The 24,507-nt window shown below is 39.8% G+C and overlaps 1 protein-coding gene across 1 annotated transcript in view; it reads right to left on the bottom strand.

The window, feature by feature from the left end:
* Positions 1-3,803: 3,803 nt before the first annotated feature.
* The window catches only part of SLC9C2 (solute carrier family 9 member C2 (putative)), a 109,261-nt gene continuing 88,557 nt past the window's right edge, over positions 3,804-24,507 (bottom strand). The window contains exons 23-28 of the mRNA XM_055111410.2: positions 21,318-21,485; positions 12,999-13,130; positions 10,279-10,464; positions 8,670-8,754; positions 6,684-6,744; positions 3,804-4,442 (exon numbers count right to left, since the gene is read on the bottom strand). Of these exons, the coding sequence (XP_054967385.2) occupies positions 4,439-4,442; positions 6,684-6,744; positions 8,670-8,754; positions 10,279-10,464; positions 12,999-13,130; positions 21,318-21,485 (636 nt within the window). The 3' untranslated portion in view covers positions 3,804-4,438. The remainder of the gene's footprint in view (positions 4,443-6,683; positions 6,745-8,669; positions 8,755-10,278; positions 10,465-12,998; positions 13,131-21,317; positions 21,486-24,507) is intronic.

Genomic DNA, 24,507 nt, shown 5'->3' with positions numbered 1-24,507 from the left:
TTTGCTAAATGCTTTAAGGTCATAAACTGCTTCTTTGACTTTTAAAAATTGTTCAAATTACCTACCTTAAAGCCATTAGATTCTAGATAAGGCTTGGGGACATGTGAAATTAGCCATGTACCCTACCTATACAAAGAAGATTATTTAAAAAGAGATTTTATATAAAAAAGGATCTTGTATGGTAAATTCTTGTCCTAAAGTAAAATGACTGGTTGTTTAAAAGGAAGGATGTTTAGGACAAATCAGAAAGTCCAAGAATGTCTCAGATGGTCTGTGTAAGTTGTGAAAAGATTTGTGAAAGGGAATTTATGCAAGAAATGTCGTACAATTCAAAGGTTGTTAGGCCTCCTAAATGCTTCATAAAATGCCACTATGACTCCTACTGTACAACTTGCCTGCTCTACTGCTAGGTAAGGCATGGGAACATGTGGAGTTAGCCACACCCCTAGCTATGCTGGAGAGTCAGCCCTTATCTGCACTTCTGCCTGGTGTGTCCTGGGCTAGGCTCCACACCTAGTACACAATTCAAATTGCTTACTAACCAGGGCTTCCACCAAAAGTAAAAAGTCACTAAAAGTTAATGTTGTAACATGTAATTCAGACTATTGAAGAAACACTTTTACATGTAAGGTGTGTAAGGAAAGTAAAATATATTTTTGGTAAAAGATTATAAAAAGGCATGAGAATGTAGTTTTTTTTGCCTAAAGGGTTAAAGAATTGTTTTAAGTTGGATAGAATAAAGCTAAAGGTTTAAACAAATGTGGAAGGTTTGTAAAATATATATATATATATAAAAGAGAGTCTGTGTGTGGACATTGGCTAAATTAAGGGAATATTATTCAGTTTTTCTATAAATTAAACATTGGAATAAAAGCACAACAGGTTTTTCTTAGAGCAAAACCATGCTTATGTTCTGCTCTTTAACAAAAACTTGTAAAGGGTTATAAAAGGCTTATGAGAATCTTACTTTATGGTCAAACTGACTAAGATTGGATGGATTTATTTATAAGGTTTTATTAAGAATTGGGTTTGACATAAATAATGCACTAATGCAACAGTGACATTTGGCTTATTTGGTAAGAAAGTCATACAGGAAGTATTCTCAAATATAAAATGGTGTTTGGTTTTCTTTGGGCTGTATTTTCATAAATGTGTTATTGGTATATATTCCAAAATTATGGGAAACTCCTATAATTCTGATATGACTTAGTGTACATTATCAGTAACAATTATAATTGTTACATAAAATCATTGTATGCCACAGAGGTAACAAATTTCCTTGTCAATTGTTTCTTTGATTGTGGCTGCCCTAAAACATTTTGTCAGCCACAGACAATTATTACTTTGTTTTAATCCTCTTTAGAAGGTGGTTTATAATCAATTATAGAACTCTAACAGGTGTTCTTAAATGCAGGTTTTTCTGATAACTTTGGAGATTATAACATCAGAATAGAGAAAACAACTTTTAGAACTCTCATGAAGAGCTGGAATGTTCATGAATATAAAATAGAACAGGTGTTAACTAAATTAACTGAACCAATAGAAAACTGAACTAATCTTTTTAACTTTGCTTAAAATGCTGCTGATCCTTTGTTTTGTTTTTCAGAGTCAAGGAAACTTTTCTTTTGAGTTTTTCTATTTATAGCTGTTAGCAATTGAGTAAAATATACTACTGTGAACAAAATTTGGAGCATATTTGTTTCTCTCTACCTGATTTCTCCAGAATTTGGAAACTAGTTGCGAGTATTCCTAACTTATGGCAATATAGTAATTTGCATAAGTACAATAAGAATCTGTTTTCTTTTGTAAAAGGGCACAATTGCAGAAATTTATAATTTTACCAAGGCTTTCATTGGAATGGTGTGTTTTCCTTTAAGGAATTAAAATGAACTTGTAGAGCCAATAAAAGCCCTTTGGGGAACTGGCCTCATACCTTGCCTACACAGTCCCTGTACAGGGTTTCTGACTTGTGGTAACTAAAGAATGTCACTTTCTATCAAGTCCAGTAGAAGTAGAAGTAAGTTATCTCGGGACTGCAAGAGGAAAGAAACTTACTCAACTCATAGGTATTAGTGGGTACAAACCCATGGCTGGACTCAGTTTTTAAAAAGTCTTATCTGAGATTCCTTATAAAACAGAGTTCTATCAAAGCCAATTTAAAAACCTATGTGAAAAATAATTATTCTTGCTGCACTTTATACAAATAACCAGGCCATGTATAATAAAGTAAATCAGTCTCACCATGATTTGTCTTTAGTAAAAATGGAATACTGGAGAGAGAAATATTATGTTTCAAGAACTATGGTACACTTGTTATTAAATTCTAGTCTCATTAGTTGTCTCTGTTTCTGCAATTTAGGCTAACCCTGCTTATTCCTATGAACCAACCAGTAATCTCTGACTGTTGCTCAGAAAAAAACAAGAGGATGGGTAATGTAAAAATCTGGATCAGTATTCTAATTCTGGGCACATTACAACCAACTAACCCCATACCAGCTTAGCTCCAACAGTTGCCCAATTCATGAAAAGCCTTCTAATTTAGTTTATTTAGAATATAACTTTACTTACTTTGTTTTACTCTTGTGGAATATATTGCTGTTATACTCTTTGTGTAGGAAAACAGAACAAGCATACTAAATGTTTCCTTTTTTTTTTTTTCTTTTGAGATGGAGGCTCCTTCTGTCACCCAAGCTGGAGTACAGTGGCGTGATCTCGGCCCACTGCAACCTCTGCCTCCCGGGTTCAAGTGATTCTCCTGCCTCAGCCTCCTGAGTAGCTGGAACTACAGGCGCACACCACCACGCCTGGCTAGTTTTTGTATTATTAGTAGAGATGGGGTTTCACCATATTGACCAGGCTGGTCTCAAACTCCTAACCTCATGATCCACCAACCTTGGCCTCCCAAAATGTTGGGATTACAGTTGTGAGCCGCCACGCCTGGCCCTAAATGTTTTCTTAAATTAAACACTTATAAATCTTCCAGATATCACCTTTTGTCAAAATTCAATAATTATGAATGGACCTTACTATACTGATGCTTTCTTACTAAGCTCCTCTCTACCCTGAATGCAAGAGACCCTCATAGTTAGGCAAGAATATCATCACCCCATTCAACCTGAAAAAGCCACAGAAGATGGATCGTCATCCCTCTGCAACCCTCAGGATTAAGGATTCTTTCATAAAAGGGAGAGGGAAATGTCAGAGACATGTGAACCAGAGCATCTCCATCTTAAATAAGAGCTGGGTAAAATGAGGCCGAAAGTTACTGGGCTGCATTCCCAGACGGATAAAGCAATCTAAGTCATGAAGTCAGCACAAAATACAGGTCATAATGACCTTGCTGATAAAACAGGTTGCAGTAAAGGAGCCAGCCAAAACCAAAATGGTGACAAGACTGACCTCTGGTCGTCCTCACTGCTACACTCCCATCAGTACCATGACAGTTTACAAATGCCATGGCAACGTCAGGAGGTTACCCTATATGGTCTAAAAAGGAGAGGCATTAATAATCCACCCCTCATTTAGTATATCATCAAGAAATAACCATAAAAATAGGCAACCAGCAGCCCTTGGGGCTGCTCTGTCTATGGAGTAGCCATTCTTTTATTCCTTTACTTTCTTAATAAACTTACTTTCACTTTGCACTGGGACTCACCTTGAATTCTTTCTTGGACGAGATCCAAGAACCCTCTCTTGGGGTCTGGATCTGACCCCTTTCCTATAACACTATTATGGTTTTCTTCTAAAGTATTATGTATTCCTTTCAGTCTTGTTGAGATGAAAAGGAATAATGGGTTCTAATAATAAATAGACAACCATAAAACTCAACTTTATTTGATTTTTAAAAGTAAAATGAAAGGTGACATCAAACAGTACTATGCAATATGAGAATATTAATTTCTCCTAAATTTCACTGAAAGCAAAAGTTACTTACTTACTGAAAGTTACTAAGATTGTGGAATATAATTCTGTTTTTCAGTATTTACCAAACTGGGAAGGGGAGAATAGCTATACTCTGGAAAATATTAGGGAGGCACTAATTATAACAATTTCACAAATGAAAATTACAGGTTCTATGCTTTAGAGAGTAACATATCAGTTATACAACACTTTTTATAATGCACTATGTTAAAATTTGCTCTTAGCTGGAAACAGGGTTTCATTTGGTAGGACATATGTTTCAGTGTATTTTATATTATCCTGAAGACTTTTTTAACATCCCAAATATAATGCAACTACTTAAAATTAAGAAGTTTTACAGAAGTCCATCCATTGCTTATAAACTAAATGCAGCAGTAACCTGTTTCAGTAGCTTCTAAGTAAACTCCTTGCAGATAATCCTTTAGTATTTGAGCGAGGAAAGTAGTTTGGTCTTTAACCTGACTCCACACATCATATTTGTATCATTAATACCCTTTTCTAAAATGGTATCCAGTTTTCAACTATAAAAGAAAGTCAAAAGTTAAATATTAGCCTATAAACATTTCAGGAAAAACTTCTTACCTATTAAATGGAACCAGAAAACTTATGTAAGCATTTCTATTTTATTATCTGAAACATTCCTCCTAAAAGATCTTCATATGAAGAGTTTTGAGTGATGCATATAATTAATTACATGTGCATCTCTACGCTGTCATCTTGTGAAGAGATACTACATTAATTCAATGAGAGTAGTCTATCAAAGGTGTGTTTAAGAAGAAGAGAAATGTTACAGAAGTTGAATTCCAATTAACTTTATGACTGATTGCAGGGCTATTGGAAACTTTTTTTGTAAATCGGAATGGGAATCTTTTTAAGTAATGGGGGCTGAGACAAGATAGTAACAAATGAGGAACTCAATTATTTGACTCTTTTTTTTTTTGAGACAGAGTCTCACTCTGTTGCCCAGGCTGGAGTGCAGTGGCGTGGTCTCGGCTCACTGCAACCTCCGCCTCCCAGGTTCATGCCATTCTCCTGCCTCAGCCTCCTGAGTAGCTGGAACTACAGGCGCCCACCACCACGCCCAGCTAATTTTTTGTATTTTTAGTAGAGATGGGGTTTCACCGTGTTAGCCAGGGTGGTCTCAATCTCATGACCTCGTGATCCGCCCACCTTGGCCTCCCAAAGTGCTGGGATTACAGGTGTGAGCCACCACGCCAGACCAATTATTTGACTCTCAATTCCTCTTTGTGAAATAAGGCCCCTTTAAGAGAGAGGAGAGGAAGGCCCTAGGAGGGCTGCCTAAAAAGAACCAAGTTACCTGGTTTAAAGGAACTATTGACCATAAATTTGGTCAATGCAACTTTCCTTTCCCCAACAAATATTCTGCAGACTACCTTGATTATCATAAATAACAGTGGCAGGACCAACATTGCTATTAGAAGAGTCTTAGGGTGGCTGTCTAGTTGAGGATAATGTGGGCCAAGGGACTTCTCTTGCTGTTTATGGCTGGGCGCGGTGGCTCACGCCTGTAATCCCAGAACTTTGGGAGGCCGAGGCAGGCAGATCATAAGGTCAGGAGATCGAGACCATCCTGGCTAACATGGTGAAACCCTGTCACTACTAAAAATACAAAAAAGTAGCCAGGCATGGTGGCATGTGCCTGTAGTCCCAGCTACTCCAGAGGCTGTGGCAGGAGAATCGCTTGAATCCAGGAAGCAAAGGTTGCAGTGAGTCAAGATTGTGCCAATGTACTCCAGCCCATGTGACAGAGTGAGATTCCATCTCAAAAAAAAAGCTGTTTATTTGGGATGACTTGGCACCTGGCTGGGAAAAGGCTAAAGGTCCTTGAAGCCTGTGCTTAGCACCATCACTGCTACCTGGCCCACTTCTGCATTTGTCTAGCACCCTATTAACCTGTCAGAGCCATCTGCTCCTCCAGTCCACCCAGCAGTCTGCTCTGGCCCAAACAGGAGCCCTAATAGAGACCTCTAGAGTCATGAGCCCTGCAGGCTGCCCCACCACCACCAAAATTGTCTCTATTCTGTCCTGGTCCAATAAGACAGGCCCATATTCCTTTTCAACTCTAGGCGTGACTTCCAGCCTTCTCAAACTTCTCTAAATTTGTCCTGGTTACTGAGGAAAGAAGGAAAAGATGTAGGGGCAAATATCTACGTGACTCTCCACAACAAAATGTCTTGAAGTCTCTTGTTTTATCTTAAAAATTCATGCAAATTTGTCATCCTACTCGATAATATGTTTTTTAATATAAAATGTTTCAAATAACCTACCAGTTAAATGAGTTAACCTTTTTCTTTAAAGGATCCTCAAGTAAAACTGGTACTCTAGGAAGATGCGTGTGATCAGCCTGTGACTCCACAAACTGCAAGCATAGCAATCTGTACATCCAGGAATCCACACTCCAAAGGCAGAGCATGGATATTTAGACCCTAGTGTCTACACGTGTGCATGATGTATGTCCCTCCTCACCCCAGATTCCATAGATCCCTACTCTTTGACCTAAATATCAGTGAGGAGGGTAAAAATGGGGTGGGGCAAAATTACATCTTTCAAAAATACTCTGTAATTTTAATTTTTAAGTAATTTAAATGGGGTTTATTCTAATTTGTCCAAATTAATGAGTTGTAGCTAGGAGTGTCTTTTCTCACCACCTACAATTTGCTATTTTGCCTCAATTTATTTTAGCTGTATAGTTCAATATTTGCAATAAGAAAAAATTCTAATCAAAGTGTCAAGTTTATTACCTCATCTTTTGTCTTCCATTTATATTCTTTCCTGGTTGTTCAAAGACCGTGTTGACTGAGGCTAACCAAATCCAAGCATTGAACAGAAAAAGTAAATTAGGAATTTAAGAGTAAAGGCAACCAGAAAATATTTTGAAATATCTATTTGCTTTCTCCCTATAAGTTTCCCTTTTCCCTTCCCCCTCTCAAATGTCCCTGTTTTTCTTCCCTCAGAGGTTCCTAGTAGGCTCCCTAAAGTCCAATACAAGGGCTGACAAACTCATATGAGAATAGGCAGATCACGTAAACAGTTGAAGTGGGCGGGGTAAAGGCGAGAGCGAGCAGCGTGGACTGTGGCAAGCTGCAGAGCATCTGCTCCCTCTATAGAAGCCAACTGATACTCAGCCCTATCTATTGCCACATACAGGAATGAGGGCTGAGTGCTGGCAGACCTTATTTTTTCATGAAAACTTCAAAATCTGCATTTTTAAAATGCAAAACATTTGTTTCTACCTGGCAACTAATTTTAAAATTTTAAAAGAAAACAAGTGACTCTTAAACAAATTAAGAGTCAAAGATCCAGTCCACGTGCCTACCATTTGTGACTTTTGTCTGAAACCCATGAGGAATACAAAGTGATGTGTTTCCCTCTATCTAAAAATGATTACAGAGGAACTCATCAAGAAAAGGGGCCTGTGGGCACAAGAACACTAGGGACCTGTGCCCTGCTCCCTGACAGTGCTTAAGATCTCTGACTCAATAGCCCTTCTTAGGGAGCCCCAAGGGGGCTGACGCTAGACCCTGAGTTCCCAGCCTTGCCATAGACTCCTGTGCCCCAAGAGTGATTTGGAAGCAGCAGAGCGGCAGACCTTCAGAGACTGTGAGCTGGGGAAATGGTCATCTCAGTGCTAGCCAACTTGGAAAGGTGACCCAGGAGCAGAGGGGGCTCCCTAAATCACAGTGCTGCATATGACCCTAGAAGAGGGTGAGCCACAGGAACCTCTGAGGTTCAAATTGCTGCTAAGGGAAAAGCATAATTACTTATTGAATATCTGTCTCTCCTCCCTATGAAGGCAAACACCTTATCTGGCTCACTCGCCAATTGGCACTTGGCACAGTACCCAGCACACAGTGGGGCTGCATTTTATAAAAAGCAAGCAATTGAGAAACAGTGAGATATAAGACTGAGAAAACCTCATTCTTCGCACACAATTTGAAATTGTGTAAATCCTCCCCCCAAAGCAACAATCCATTAAGAATTGCATAATAGCTAAACTGATGGATCACATGAATTGTAAACACTGGGATGGTGCAAGTTAGAGTTACAAACCTAGAGTGTGTCCTCAAGCTGGGGCAGCTGGGAGAATTTTGTCATTGGGCTTGGGAGGGCAGGGGTGCTGAGCACAAGATGGAAGATCTTGTGTGTGTTTTTTCTAGAGCAAGCTCTTCCTATCAAGTCTTCTCTGTATAATGCTTAGCACCATGATGCATGCAGTTGGATGCTAATAAACATAACTATAACTACTCAGTGACTATCAAGGCATACTCAAGGCAAGTCATTTGACTTGTAGCTGTGACCATGGTTTGGAATACTCACTGAGTATGGGTAAGGTTTCCTATTCCCTTCAGTTGCTGGGAGCAAACCAGTTCCCCATACCTGGGCTCCTGTGAAAGAGTCTGTTCCCTCCCCATTCTTGCACTGCCAGCACCATGTGGCTGCAGCCTACCAGGGCAGCAACAGAGTGCATCGCAGAAGCTGCTCTCCCCTGACTAGTGTATGGAGGGAGGGACATGGCAGAGGAAGGAGCCACCTGGATTTTAGGGTCTGGAAGTCTCTCATATGTGACCTCCCAGGGCAATGTGGCAGCCAGGGTGGGCCCAAGGATGGGGACTAATGATAAACCCACATAGTGCCCTCTCAAATCACTTTCTTAGAGTTAAAGGAATTTTACATGTATTGAAGTTCCTTCTCAATAGTTTTCCTACCACTAAAGGTCTACCCCTTACCCATGACATTGGTGTTCCTATTTCTTTGGGTAAGCTCAGATGCTTGGATTATCAGCAGCTTGCTTAAAGCAGAAGTTCCCTGAACCTAGAGGAGAAAAGTCAAAATTAGTCAAAAGAGCATTCTTTGATCTCTAACCTGGCTGCTTCCTAATCTTTCCAAAGAGTATAAAAAATAAGCCAAAGCCTAAAGCTGGGTCTTCAATCTTGGCTCTATATTCTAAATTTCAAATCCTCTTTGATGTTGAGAAGTCTTAGACCAACAAATTGTCCTTGCATATTTAGACACCAGAAAGGAAATTTCTACACCTTACTCATAACTAGGCTGGAAATTCCCAGTTTGGAAAGCAGGGAATCCCCAGCATCCAGTAAGCTACTTTTACTCCTACACTGATGCTCAAGGGCTCAAGGCTCAGCATTCCCAGGATGGCAAGACTGTCTTCCTTTCTTAGACCATTTTCCCCGTGTGCCATAAAATCTGCCTCCCAGAATGCCAGCATCAAACAAGTAATCATTATAACTATCATTTTTAGATTACCACATATTATCTCATTTAATCCTCCCAATAACCCGATAAGATGGCTGCTGACCTTATCCCTATCTTACCATGAAGGAAATTGAGGGTCAGAAAGGTTAAGCAACTTACCTAAGCTCAAGTACAAGTAGGCACAGGGATCAAGTTTTAAGCCTAAGTGTGCCTGACTCCAAACCCTGGTCTCTTAAGAAACTAAGCTGCAGTATTACTCCTGTTGCTTCCTTGCTTCTTGCTTCCATCCTTTGTTTGAAAGCTAAACAAGATTTTAATTTTCTATTAAAAACATTTAAATTACCTTCATCATCTGAATTGATGAAAGGTACAAAATAAGAATGTTTTGAAAGAAGAAAATTCATTTTTTAGGTTTACCAACTTTTCCAGGACAAATTTTCATAATGACTTTTCACAGTCTGAACTGGGAGAAAAGGTCTCTCCCATAAGGTAGAAACTTACTGCCAGATTTAAAGAGATGTCAGTCAGCTCTTCCCATGGCCTCTGGGTCCTCCCCATTCCTTTGCCCAGTGGCAGGCAGCTTGGGCCATTAGGGACTTTGCTTCTACCCTTCCCATGCCCTCTTATGTCCTAGGAGGTCACACTTCCTTTGTCTTTACAGAGGTATGGAATGCTGAGGCCCAGGGCCCAGGATCTACTATCAAGTGCCCATAGCCCCTAATGTGTCAACAAAGTGATGTGGCCCCTACTCTACTCCTTTTTTGTCAACCAGTGCAGATACTTCCAGAGCTATGCTAGAACACGGCATCGTTGCCTTGGTGTAAACTAGGGAAAACTTACTGCATCTCATCCTTCCTTTGGCACAGCCCCACGCCAGGGCAAAGGGCGTGGCAAGCAAACAGCAGGCAGATTTCAGCTCCCTGTCCCTTGGGCACACCCTTGTGTAGGGCACCTGTATTACAGTACACAGAAGCCCTCGGTACATTTTTACTGTTTGTAAAAGGCAAGTAAGAACTACAGGGTCATTCCAGGTTAAATTTCTTTTTAAGGTGATCAGTTGAGTTTTAAAGTCACTTTTGGAGCACCGTGAAGAGCAAGAGACTCTTTAGAAATGATATTTCTTACCTGCTCACAGGTTGTAGGTATAATGCAAGGTGCAAAATATGGTTCCTCTGTCTTAGTATCAATTACACTGCCATACACAATGATAACAAATTTCATGGTCATATTATCAATAATCATGTCACTATAGCTTGATAAAGTTTCCACATATGCTTGATTGAACATCACACAGTTCTGAAACCTTAAGTCCTACAATAAAATTGCATTTTAGAAAATAAGTCATACAAACTGACAGATGGTATCAAGAAGAAAACAGATTTACTGATCTATCTGAATTATTTGAGGGTGTCAGAAGGTACACAGCCCCTGGCACCAACAGACAGGATTTATTTAGCATTCAGAATGGCCTCTGACAAATTTCTAAATTCCAAGTGTTTATGCTGTTAATGGGCCCTGGATACTGTTGCCCAGCCCTAAATTGTGAGCTCTCAGCCACAGCAGGGTAGTTGGCTATGACTCAGGAGATTTCTATTTGCACAAGACTCAGAGTCTTAAAAGATTCAGAGTTTCACTTACAAGTAAGCTTATGTTCCACTTGACAGGTGAATAGGAATAACACAAAGCCAAAACAAAGCAAGCTAGAGTCTGAGCTATACTTCAAGGCTCAGAGTCATAGACTTTAGAACTGGGAGGGAGTTATTATGGGTTGAATTGTGCGCACACACACACACACACACACACCACCTCCCACCCAATTCTTATGCTGAAGTCCTAACTCCCAGTATCCTGGAATGTGACCTTATCGAAATGGGTCATTGCAGATGCAATTAGTTAAGATGAAGTCATACTGGAATAGGTTGGGCCTCTAATTTGAACAACTAGTGTCCTTATAAAAAGGGGAAACTTGGACGCAGACTTGCACACAGGGAGAACGCCACGTGAATATAAAGGCAGCCATTTATAAGCCAAGGAGGGAGGCCTGGCCCAGATTCTCCCTCACAGCCCCTCAGTAGGAGCCAATCCTCCCAACACCTTGATTTCTAATTTCTAGCCTCCAGAACTGTGAAACGATGCATTTCTGGTTTTTTTACGCCACCCAGTTTGTGGTACTTTGTTACAGCCGTGCTTGCAAACTAACCCAGGAATTTAGAGATCAGCCCAACAGTAGGCATCTCCTGCACAGGGCCCTGACAGGGCTGTCAGCTCAGTCTTAAACATCTCCACCCCCATGCAGGGCACAGCTACATGAGCCAGTCCTTGAATCTCAGTCACTGACAGGTGAATCATACATTTATTTGCTGAGGGCACCAGCACAACTGGGAACCAAAAACATTTAAAAATTAGCAAATGTATCTAGTATTTCACAACCAGAAAATCTAAAAAAAATCAGCTGTTTTGGTTTGATTTTAAAATGCATATACATTTTGAGTTCTGTGATTTAGAGGGAAAAAAATCTTAATTGGCTAGTTCTTTAATGGAAAAAAAAAAGAAAGAAACTCAGTATTAAATAGAGATTCTCTATTTAATAATAAATACAATTTTTTTAATGTTTTGTATCTGTACTTTCTCATTTATATAATGAATATGTGTTGCTTGTGAATTTAAAAAAAATGTAAAGGACATTCACCTTATTATTGAGTCAAGTCTGAGTCCATACAGTTTCTATCCATTGGTCCTAATTCTCACCCCTGAAGTTTCATACAAGACTCTAAATTTGTCCCACTTCTCATGAAGATGCAAGGTAAAAGGAAAAGAGGAGAATTCCAATCCCCTTATCCCTCTGCTAAAATTTTTCTGAAAGTTATTATTGCAATAAAGTAAAAGAAACCTGACTGGCTTGTATGACACACTCATTTTTTAACCCAATATTTATTTATACCCAGTCGCTCAGTTCAGTGAATATTACTGAACTTCCAATCTTTCCCAGTTCACTTCCCCAGTTCCTGACTCACTAGCTAGTAAGGGTTCCAATAGTTACTAAATAGGATACAAATGTGAGATTGTAAATTGTGCTTGTCCAGAGAAAACTTGAACCACTACTCTTTGGAGGGGAAGTCCATGAGAGAGGCTCAGTCACCTCCACAAAGATTTTGAAAAGGCAGGAGATTTACAGACTTATATTAACATCGGCAGAGTAGGCAATAATAAATACAGACAGAGCGTTTGTTAACACATTCTGATTAACACTATGCTTGGTTCAGGGGGGATCTACCTATTTTGAATTTGCTAAATCTACCTTCTTTTTTTTTTTAGAAATGATTGCAAGTAGCTTGGGAAAATTAGCTGTGACAAAAGGATTGACAACCTGTAGGAACTCAGGATAAGAGAGCAGTTAAAATTCTAGCAATCTCATTTTAGAAAAGCAGACACAGGGCCAGGCACGGTGGCTCACGCCTATAATCCCAGCACTTTGGGAGGCCGAGGTGAGTAGATCACTTGAGGTCAGGAGTTCAAGACCAGCCTGGCCAACATGGTGAAACCCTGTCTCTACTAATAATAAAAAAAATTAGCCAGAGGTGGGGGCAGGCGCCTATAATCCCAGTTACTTGGGAGGCTGAGGCAGGAGAATTGCTTGAACCTGGGAGACAGAGGTTGTAGTGAGCTGAGTGAGACTGCACCATTGCACTCCAGCCTGGGCAACAGAGTGAGCCTCTGTCTCAAAAAAAAAAAAAAATCAAACACAAATTTCCTTTCTATTTTTGTCTCAAAAATATGAAATGCATTCTGTAAAAAATACAATGCATAAAAATTCAATTTATTAATATTTTAATCACATAACTTACCTCGTCAATAAGACTTGATTCAAAATACTGATAGGCAGTACTGAGAGCAAGCTTTAGCCATATTTTATATTCCAGAGATGGCCAGAAGGCATCAAAGCCTTCATATAAATCCTCCAGGGAGATAAAGCAGGCCTGAAACAAAAAGGAACCAGGCCATAGCAGCTTGATGTGGAACTAAATTACAAGACCATCAAAAAACAAGATGCCTGCAGATTTAACCTTCAGAAAAACTATCAATTCTAGCATAATTATGATACTCTTGTCATTTAGAAGCATTTGTATTGTGAAAATGGTTGTTTGCTAAGTATAAGATGATAAAATGTATGGTGTGATTAAAGCTATAGACTTTAATAAGAGACCAGAAAAATGTATATCAGTCAATAGATATAATGAAGGATATGGCTCATGAGCCCAAAGTCCAGGATTCAGGAACTAAGCCATATGAACTTATCTATTTTTATTGTCATGGTAGATAACATGAGCTCATTCACAGTATTTGTTTCCAGAGGCAAATAGTTTAGCTGAATAAAAAAGATACACTTTCAGATTCAAGTTACACGAACTTCAGTGAATTCAATTCAGCCTTATGACTAAACTCATGCCTTCTCTCCTCTTCCAAAAATGAAATGACATGAAATAGCTAAAACAACATTTCCTTCCACTCCACACACCCCTAAGACTCTGGATCCTGCTCTTTTGCATCATATAGTCTCCAAAGATTGAGAATTCTTTGGCTCATTTCTTTTTTTGTTTAATTATTTCATTTTACTTTAAGTTCCAGGATACAAGTACAGAATGCGTAGGTTTGTTACTTAGGTCTACGTGTGCCATGGTGGTTTGCTGTACCTATCAACATGTCATCTAAGTTTTAAGCCCCCCATGCATTAGCTATTTATTCTAATGCTCTCATTCCTCTCACCCCCTCAATCCCCAAACGGCCCTGGTGTGTGATGTTCCCCTCCCTGTGTCCATGTGTTCTCATTGTTCAACTCCCACTTATGAGTGAGAACATGCAGTGTTTGGTTTTCTGTTCCTGTGTAAGTTTGCTGAGGATGGCGGCTTCCAATTTCATCTATGTCCCTGCAAAGGACATGTTCTCATTCCTTTTTATGGCTGCACAGTATTCCATAGTGTGTATGTACCACATTTTCTTTATCCAGTCTATCATTGATGGGCATTTAAGTTGGTTCCATGTCTTTGCTATTGTGAATAGTGTGGCAATAAACATACATGTGCATGTGTCTTTATAGTAGAATGATTTATATTCCTTTGGGTATTTACCCAGTAATGGGATTGCTGGGTCAAATGGTATTTCTGGTTCTAGGTCCTTGAGGAATCATCACACTGTCTTCCACAATGGTTGAACTAATTTACATACCCACCAACAGTGTGAAAGTGTTCTTAGTTCTCCACAGCCTCACAAGCATCTATTGTTTCCTGGATTTTTTTTCCTTTCTTTTCTTTTTTTTTTTTTTTTTTTTTTTTTTTTTTTGAGACAGAGTCTCACTCTGTCACTAAGCTGGAGTGCAGTGGTGCATCTCGGCTCACTGCAACCTCCACCTCCTGGGTTCAAGCAATTCTCCTGCCTCAGCCACCCGAGTAGCTGGGACTATAAGTGCGCCACCATGCCCAGGTAGTTTTTGTATTTTTAGTAGGGATGGGGTTTCCCCATGTTGGCCAGGATGGTCTTAATCTCTTGACCTCATGATCCCCCTGCCTCAGCCTCCCAAAGTGCTGGGATTACAGGCATGAGCCACCGTGCCTGGCCCATTTCCTGACTTTTTAATAATTGCCATTCTGACTGGTGTGAGATGGTATTTCATTGCGGTTTTGATTTGCATTTTTCTAATCAGTGATGTTGAGCTTTTTTTCATATGTTTGTTGGCTACGTAAATGTCTTCTTTTGAAAGGTGTCTGTTCATATCCTTTGCCCACTTTTTGATGGAGTTTTTCTTGTAAATTTGTTTAAGTTCCTTGTAGATTCCGGATATTAGACCTTTGTCAGATGGGTAGATTGCAATAACTTTCTCCCATTCTGTAGGCTGCCTGTTCACTCTGATGATAGTTTCTTTTGCTGTGCAGAAGCTCTTTAATTAGATCTCATTTGTCAATTTAGGCTTTTGTTGCAATTGCCTTTGGCATTTTTGTCATGAAGTCTTTGCCCATGCCTATGTCCTGGGTGGTATTGCCTAGGTTTTCTTCTAGGGTTTTTATGATTTTGGGTTTTACATGTAAGTCTTTAATCCATCTTGAGTTAATTTACGTATAAGGTGTAAGGAAGGGGTCCAGTTTCGGTTTTCTGCATATGGCTCACCAGTTTTCCCAACACCATTTACTGAATAGGAGATCCTTTCCCCATTGCTTGTTTTTATCAGGTTTATCGAAGATGAGGTAGTTGTATATGTGTAGGGTTATTTCTGAGGCCTCTGTTCTGTTCCATTGGTCCATATGTCTGTTTTGGTACCAGTACCATGCTATTTTGGTTACTGTAGCCTTGTAGTATAGTTTGAAGTCAGCTAGCGTGATGCCTCCAGCTTTGTTCTTTTTGCTTACAATTGTCTTGGCTATGTGGGCTCTTTTTTGGTTCCATATGAAATTTAAAATAGTTTTTTCTAATTCTGTGAAGAATGTCAATGGTAGTTTGATGGAAATAGCATTGAATCTATAAATAACTTTGGGCAGTATGGTCATTTTCACACTATTGATTCTTCCTATCCATAAGCATGGAATGTTTTTCCATTTGTTTGTGTCCCCTCTTATTTCCTTGAGGAGTGGCTTGTAGTTCTCCTTGAAAAGGTCCTTCACATCCCTTGTTAGCTGTGTTCCTAGGTATTTTATTCTCTTTGTAGCAATTGTGTATTGGAGTTCATTCATGATTTGGCTCTCTGCTTGTCTGTTGTTGGTGCATAGCAATGCTTGTGATTTTTGCACGTTGATTTTGTATCCTGAGACTGCTGAACTTGCTTATCAGCTTAAGGAGTTTGTGGACTGAGACAATGGGGTTTTCTAAATATAGAATCATGTCAGCTGCAAACAGAGACAATTTGATTTCCTCTCTTCCCATTTGAATACCTTTATTTCTTTATCTTTCCTGATTGCCCTAGCCAGAACTTCTAATACTATGTTGAATACAAGTGGTGAGAGAGGGTATCCTTGTCTTGTGCGGGGTTCCAAAGGAAATGCTTCCAGCTTTTGCCATTCAGTATGATATTGGCTGTGGGTTTGTCATAAATAGTTCTTATTATTTTGAGATATGTTCCATCAATACCTACTTTATTGAGAGTTTTTAACATGAAGGGATTTGAATTTTATTGAAGGCCTTTTCTGCATCTGTTGAGATAATCATGTGGTTTTGTCATTGGTTCTGTTTATCTGATGGATTATGTTTATTGATTTGCATATGTTGAACCAGTCTTAGATGCCAGGGATGAAGCCGACTTGATTGTGGTGGATAAGCTTTTTTGATGTGCTGCTGGATTTGGTTTGCCAGCATTTTATTAAGGATTTTCACATTGATGTTCATCAGAGATATTGACCTGAAGTTTTCTTTTTGTTGTTGTTGTTGTTGTTGTGCCTCTGCCAGGTTTTGGTATCAGGATGATGCTGGCCTCATAAAATGAGTTAGGGAGGTGTCCCACCTTTTCAACTCTTTGGAGTAGTTTCAGAAGGAATGGTACCAGCTCCTCTTTGTATCTCTGGTGGAATTCGGCTGTGAATCTATCTGGTCCTGGGCTTTTTTTGGTTGGCAGGCTATTAATTACTGCTTCAATTTCAGAACTAATTTTTGGTCTATTCAGGGATTTTAATTCTTCCTAGTTTAGTCTTGGGAGAGTGTATGTGTCCAAGAATTTACCCTTTTCTTTTAGATTTTCTAGTTTATTTACATAGAGGTGTTTATTCTCTGATCGTAGTTTGTATTTCTGTGGGGTCAGTGGTGATATCCCCTTTATCATTTTTTATTGTATCTGTTTGATTTCTCTCTCTTTTCTTCATTAGTCTAGCTAGCGGTCTATTTTGTTAATTTTTTCAAAAAAATCAGCTCCCGGATTCATTCATTTTTTGAAGGGTTTTTTGTGTCTCTGTCTCCTTCATTTCTGCTCTGATATTAGTTATTTCTTGTCTTCCGCTAGCTTTTGGATTTGTTTGCTCTTGCTTCTCTAGCTCTTTTAATTTTGATGTTAGGGTGTTGATTTGAGATCTTTCTAGCTTTCTGATGTGGGCATTTAGTGCTATAAATTTACCTCTTAACACTGCTTTAGCTGTGTCCCAGAGATTCTGGTATGTTGTCTCTTTGTTCTCATTGGTTTCAAAGAACTTCTTGATTTCTGCCTCAATTTCATTATTTACCCAGGAGTTATTCAGGAGCAGATTGTTCAATTTCCATGTAGTTCAATTTCCATGGTTTTGAGTGAGTTTCTCAACCCTGAGTTCTAATTTGATTGCACTGTGGTCTGAGAGACAGTTTGTTATGATTTCAGTTCTTTTGCATTTGCCAAGGAGTGTTTTACTGCCAATTCTGTGGTTGATTTTAGAATAAGTGCCATGTGGCACTGAGAAGAATGTATATTCTGTTGATTTGGGGTGGAGAGTTCTGTAGATGTCTATTAGTTCCACTTGATCCAGAGCTGAGTTCAGGTCCTGAATATGCTTGTTAATTTTCTGTCTTGTTGATCTAATATTGACAGTGGGGTGTTAAAGTCTCCCACTATTATTGTGTGGGAGTCCAAGTCTCTTTGTAAGTCTCTAAGAATTTGCTTTATGAATCTGGGTGCTCCTGTCTTGGGTGCATATATATTTAGGATAGCTAGCTCTTCTTGTTGAATTTATCCCTTTACCATTATGTAATGCCCTTATTTGTCTTTTTTGATCTTTATTAAAGTCTGTTTTGTCAGAGACTAGTATTTCAACCTCTGCTTTTTGTTTGTTTGTTTTCCATTTGCTTGGTAATTTTTCCTCCACCCCTTTATTTTGAGCCTATGTGAGATGAGCCCCCTAAATGTAGCACACCAGTGAGTCCTGACTCTTTATCCAATTTGCCAGTCTGTGTCTTTTAATTGGGGCATTTAGCCCATTTACATTTAAGGTTAATATTGTTATGTGTGAATTTGAGCCTGTCATCATGATGCTATCTGGTTATTTTGCGTACTATGCAAAATAGTTGATGCAGTTTCTTCATAGTGCCATTAGTCTTTATATATTTGGAGTGTTTTTGCAGTGGCTGGTACCAGTTGTTCCTTTCCATATTTAGTGCTTCCTTCAGGAGCTCTTGCAAGGCAGGCCTGGTGGTGACAAAATCCCTCAGCATTTGCTTGTCTGGAAAGAATTTTATTTCTCCTTTTTTTATGAAGCTTAGTTTAGCTGGATATGAAGGTCTGGACTGAAAATTCTTTTCTTTAAGAATGTTGAATATTGGCCCCCACTGTTTTCTGGCTTGAAGGGTTTTGGCGGAGAGGTCCACTGTTAGTCTGATGGGCTTCCTTTTGTAGGTGACCTGGCCTTTCTCTCTGGCTGCCCTTAACATTTTTTCCTTCATTTCAACCTTGGAGAATCTGATGATTATGTGTCTTGGGGTTGATCTTCTCATGGAGTATCTTAGTGGTGTTCTCTGTATTTCCTGAATTTGAATGTTGGTCTGCCTTGCTAGGTCAGGGAAGTTCTCCTGGATAACATCCTGATCCTGAAGTGTGTTTTCCAACTTGGTTTCATTCTCCCTGTCTCTTTAGGTACTCCAATCAATCATAGTTTTGTTCTTTTTACATAGTCCCATATTTCTCAGAGGTTTTGTTTGTTCCTTTTCATTCTTTTTTCTCTAATCTTCTCTGCATGCCTTATTTCAGCAAGATGGTCTTCAGACTCTGATATCCTTTCTTCCACTTGATAGATTCAGCTATTGATCCTTGTGCATGCTTCATGAAGCGTTCATGCTGTGTTTTTCAGCTCCATCAGGTCATCTATGTTCCTTTCTAAACTGGTTATTCTAGTTAGCAGCTCCTGTAACCTTTTATGAAGATTCTTAGCTTCTTTAGATTCGGTTTGAACATGCTCCTTTAGCTCAGCAGAGTTTATTATTACCCACCTTCCAAAGCCTACTTCTGTCAATTCATCCATCTTGTCCTCCATCCAGTTCTGTGCCTTTGCTGGACAGGCATTGTGATCATGAATAGGGGAAGAGGCACTCTAGCCTTTTGAGTTTTCAGTGTTTTTTCGTTTATTCTTTCTCATCTTCATGAGTTTGTCTAATATTGATCTTTGAGGCTGTTGACCCTTAGATGGGGTTTTTGTGGGGACTTTTTTGTTGTTGTTGATGCTGTTGTTGTTGCTTTCTGTTTTTCTTGCAATGATCAGGTCCTTCTTCTGCAGGGCTGCTGCAGTTTGCTGGGGATTTGCTTCAGGCCCTATTCATCTGGTTTGCTCCCACACCTGGAGATGTCACACCAGGAGGCTGGAGAACAGCAAAGATAGGTGCCTGCTCCTTCCTCTGGGATCTCTGACCTTGAGGGGCACCGACCTGATGCCAGTAGGAACGCTCCTGTATAGGGTGTCTGATAACCCCTATTGGAGGGTATCACCCAGTTGGGTGGCACAGGGAGCAGGACCCATTTAACGAACCACTTTGTCCCTTGGTCTTTGGCTCATTTCTATTTGAATTCCCCACACCTAGTGAAATGTCAGGACACTTAGGTGTTGAATAGATAACTTCTTACTTAGCAAATGAAACATAGAAGGAAGTTTAAAAACAAACAAGTATTCCTTTTTTAAGTTTTAAGTTCAGTGGTACATATGCAGGTTTGTTACATAAGTAAACTTGTGTCATGAGGGTTTGTTGTACAGATTATTTCATCACCCATGTATTAAGCCTAGTACCCGTAGTTATTTTTCCTGATTCTCTCCCTCCTCCCACCCTCCACCCTCCAATAGGCCCCAGTGTGTTTTATTCCCCTCTCTGTGTCTGTGTGTTCTCATCATTTAGCTCCCACTTATATGTGAGAACATGTGATATTTGGCTTTCTGTTCCTGCATTAATTTACTAAAGATAATGGCCTCCAGCTCCATCCACAGTTCCTGCAAAAGACATGATCTCACTCTTTTTTAGGGCTACATAGTATTCTATGGTATATATGTACCATGTTTTCTTTATCCACTCTATCATTGATGAGCATTTAGGTTGATTCCACGTCTTTGCTATTGTGAATAGTGCTGCAGTGAACATACATGTGCATGTGTCTTTATAATAGAATGATTTACATTCCTTTGGGTATATACCCAGTAATGGGATTGCTGGGTCAATGGTACTTCTGTCTTTAGGTCTTTGAGGAAACGTCACACTGTCTTCCACAATGGTTGAATTAATTTATACTCCCACTAACAGTGAGTAATTGTTCCTTTTTCTCCACAACCTCTCCAGCACCTGTTACTTTTTGACTTTTTAATAGCAGCCATTCTGACTGGTGTGAGATGGTATCTCACTGTGGTTTTGATTTGCATTTCTCTATTGATCAGTGATGTTGAGCTTTTTTTCATATGCTTATTGGCCACATGTATGTCTTCTTTTGAAAAGTATCTGTTCGGCCGGGCGCGGTGGCTCACGCCTGTAATCCCAGCACTTTGGGAGGCCGAGGCAGGCGGATCACGAGGTCAGGAGATCGAGACCATCCTGGCTAACACGGTGAAACCCCGTCTCTACTAAAAATACAAAAAAATTAGCCGGGCGTGGTAGCGGGCGCCTGTAGTCCCAGCTACTCGGGAGGCTGAGACAGGAGAATGGCGTGAACCCGGGAGGCGGAGCTTGCAGTGAGCCGAGATCGCGCCACTGCACTCCAGCCTGGGCGACAGAGCGAGACTCCGTCTCAAAAAAAAAAAAAACAAACAAAAAAAAAACAAAACAAAAAAAAAAAAAAAAGAAAAGTATCTGTTCATATATTTTGCCCACTTTTTAATGGAGTTGTTTTAAAAACAAATAAATATTCTTTAAAAACACTGTTGTCATAATGGTGACCATTTATTGAGCACCTATATGTGTCAGGCATTTTACGTAGATGTTTTCCTAATCCTCATAACATCAAAAGGTTGGTATTCTCTCTACTTCATAAACAAGGACACTGAGACTTAAGGAGGTTAAATAACTACTCCCTTAGGCAGGATGCAGTGGAGCTTGGCAGAGCCTGGGATGTGAGACACTAAATCTGTCTTTTCAGCTATGTTACCTCCCAATAGCTGGTTGGGTGACTAAGATGTTAAAACCCCAAAAAAGAAAAGATGCTGGTATTTTTTATTTACTTGAGGAATAATTAATAACTCATGACAGAACCATTTTCCTACCTGTAAACTAGTTTCACAGATGACGGTATATTCAATTTCACGCTTAAGCAGACAGCTTAGCTCTCCAATTATGTCCCCAGTAGTACAGAACTCTGTAGACATGACTCTGGACCCTCTATCACACCTTTGGCTACTCTCTATTCCAAAGGTAGGAGATAAACTATGCAACTGCAAAGGGAAAAAAAGTGTGCAAAGGGAAAGAAAAAATGAAAAACCCTTTGATCAAATCATAGGAGCTCCCACTATTTCTTACAACTTTCCAATGGAAAGTGTGAAAGAAGAATTAGGCTTAAGAAAAAAAAAAAATCATGATTTCTTTAACATTTCAACTCCCCAAGGCAAGGATTTTTTTCTAATCTTTAGTTTTACAGATGACCCCTATTTACAACTTTTTACTTATACCTGTCTTATACAAAAATCCCACCAGGGCTGGGCGCAGTGGCTCACGCCTGTAATCCCAGCACTTTGGGAGGCCAAGGCGGGTGGATCACAAGATCAAGAGTTCGGGACCAGCCTGGCCAACATGGTGAAACCCCGTCTCTGCTAAAAAAAAATACAAAAATTAGCCGAGCATGGTGACGCGTACTTGTAGTCCCAGCTACTCAGGAGACTGAGGCAGGAGGATCATTTGAACCCAGGAGGCAGAGGTTGCAGTGAGCCAAGATCGTGCCACTGCACTCCAGCTGGGTGACAAAGTGAGACTCCATCTCAAAGAAAAAAAAAAAAAAACCACCAAAACTGGAAATTATAGTATGCAACTAATGCAATAACTCATTGAGTCCATTAGATATTCTTACCGCAATGGGCTAATGCACCAGGTGGAAATAACTTTTGATTGCATGGGCACATAAATCAGATATTATGAATTACTATGCCTCCAAACCACGCCATGATGTTAATGAAAGCCTTGTCTCTTTTTAAAATGCTTTAGAAAAATTATCATGCAATATCAACAGGAAAAGGTTTTAGGATGAACATAGGATGGTTGAGTTACTTCAAGAAAATAACTGGTAGGCATAACTGGAGAAAGAACCGCGGTATCAGATTTTAGGGGGAAGCTGAAAGAATTGGGATTAGAAAGATTACAGAATTTTTCAGAAAGTTTAGCTGTAAACATCAAAGAGGAAGGTTCTTGTTCAAGACACAGGAAACAGGAAGCAAAAGGTCATTCTCTCCCAGCAATTAGCATTCAGACTTTTAAAGGCATTCATGCTTCCAGAAGAGTTTGAATTTTTTTTTAATGGCTGTAATTTTGAATGCAATTCAAAGGATCTTTGAGCAATGAAGAATGCCTCTGCTTTTTGCAAACAAAGAAAAGATGATGGCATTTGAGGTAGGCAGCATTCTAAAGGAGGCCCCCCCAAGATTCCTGTCTGTTGTTCAACCAAATACTAATCTAGGGACTGCAGTGAAGGGACTTTGTAGTGGAATTAAGGTTGCTAATCGGCTGACCTTAAAAAGATGATTTTTGGAGTTAAGGCTACTAATCAGCTGACCTTAAAAAGATCTACAAAGTCCCTTCACAGCTGTACCAGATTAGTATTTGATTAAACAACAGACGGGAATATTGGGGGGACTGTAATCACATGAGCCCTCGCAAGTAGAAGGGAGTCCATCAGAGAGAGATGTGTGAAGGATTCCATATGTCTTTGCTTGCTCTGAGATGTGAGGACCTGCATGCAAGGACAAAAGAGAAGCTCTAGGAGCTCAAGGTGGGCTCCAGCTGGCAGCCTTGAAGAAGCAGGGACTTCTGTTCAATAGCCGTAAAGAATAACTAGATCTGCCAACAACCTCAAAGAGCCTGGAAACAGATTGTGCCCTTAGAGCTTCCAGAAGGTAACATAGCGCTACTGACATCTAGATTTCAGCTTCTTGAGACCCAAGCAGTGAAATCAGCAGAACCCATTGGATTTCTGACCTACACAGCCATGAGATAATATATTTAAGCACTAAATTTGTGGTAATTTGTTATGGTATCAAAAAAGTACTAATATAACCTCTTCAGACCAGACATTATTGGACTATAGTTTAAGAAGGTTTAGCTAGTCCAGTCATGGCAGGAAAATCCCCAAAGAAACATGTTACAGCAAGTTGCAGCTTTTAAGTATCGGACTTGCCGTATTTCATAAATACTGGCAGCAGTGTGTTTGTCCTAGAATTCTAATGGGAGTATAGTATAATGGCTAAGCACATGGATACCGGAGACAGACTACATGGGTTCAAAGTAATCTTTGGCCTCTGAGTATGCGTAGTTGGGGCCAAGTGAATTTTTTTTTTTCTGTTCATCAGTTTTTTCATGTAAAAAATAGGGTTGTTGGCCTGGTTCGGTGGCTCACACCTGTAATCCCAGCACTTTGGGAGGCCAAGGTGGGCGGATCACTTGAAGTCAGGAGTTCAACACCAGCCTAGGGAAATCCCGTCTCTACTAAAAACACAAAAATTAGATGGGCGTGGTGGTGCGTGCCTGTAATCCTGTAATCCCAGCTACTTGGGAGGTTGAGGCAGGAGAATCGCTTGAACCCGAGGGACAGAGCTTGCAGTGAGCTGAGATGGTGTCACTGCACTCCAGACTGAGTGACAGAGACTGTCGCCCAGGCTGGAGTGCAGTGGCAGGATCTCGGATTCTCATGTCTCAGCCTCCTGAGTAGCTGGGATTATAGACATGTGCCACCATGCCCAGCTAATTTGTGTATTTTTAGTAGAGACAGGGTTTTGCCATGTTGGCCAGGCTGGTCTCAAACTCCTGCCTCGTGATCCACCCACCTAGCCCTCAAAGTGGTGGGATTACAGCTGTGAGCCATCATGCCCAGCTTATATTGCCTTTCTCGACTACCTTTTATAAAATCACAACTAATCTCTTCATACCTCCATCATCTGTAACATACTGTAAACTTATTTGTTTTGTTCGTTGTCCCATCTCCTTTTATCCCTCTACTAGAAATTAGGCTCCAAGAAGGCAGGAATTTGTGTCTGTTTTGTCAATCCCATGCCTAGAATTAACAGTGCCTGCCACATGGTGGTAATGAAGCAAACATTTTGTTGAATAAATGAGTGAATGAATGAATGAAAAGTGCTTAGAATAGTGCCAGATAGTAAATAAGTGTTATATTGTGTTAGTATTCTATTTATTATGGTAGTTTATTTCCATGATATTTTAAGGTCTAATATACCCGTTTCAAAACCAGAAAGC

The sequence above is a fragment of the Pan paniscus genome, chromosome 1 (genome assembly GCF_029289425.2).
Source record: "Pan paniscus chromosome 1, NHGRI_mPanPan1-v2.0_pri, whole genome shotgun sequence".
Taxonomy (NCBI): Eukaryota; Metazoa; Chordata; class Mammalia; order Primates; family Hominidae; genus Pan; species Pan paniscus.
Note: the sequence above shows the minus strand (reverse complement) of the source record. Positions and strands in the feature narration are given on the sequence as shown.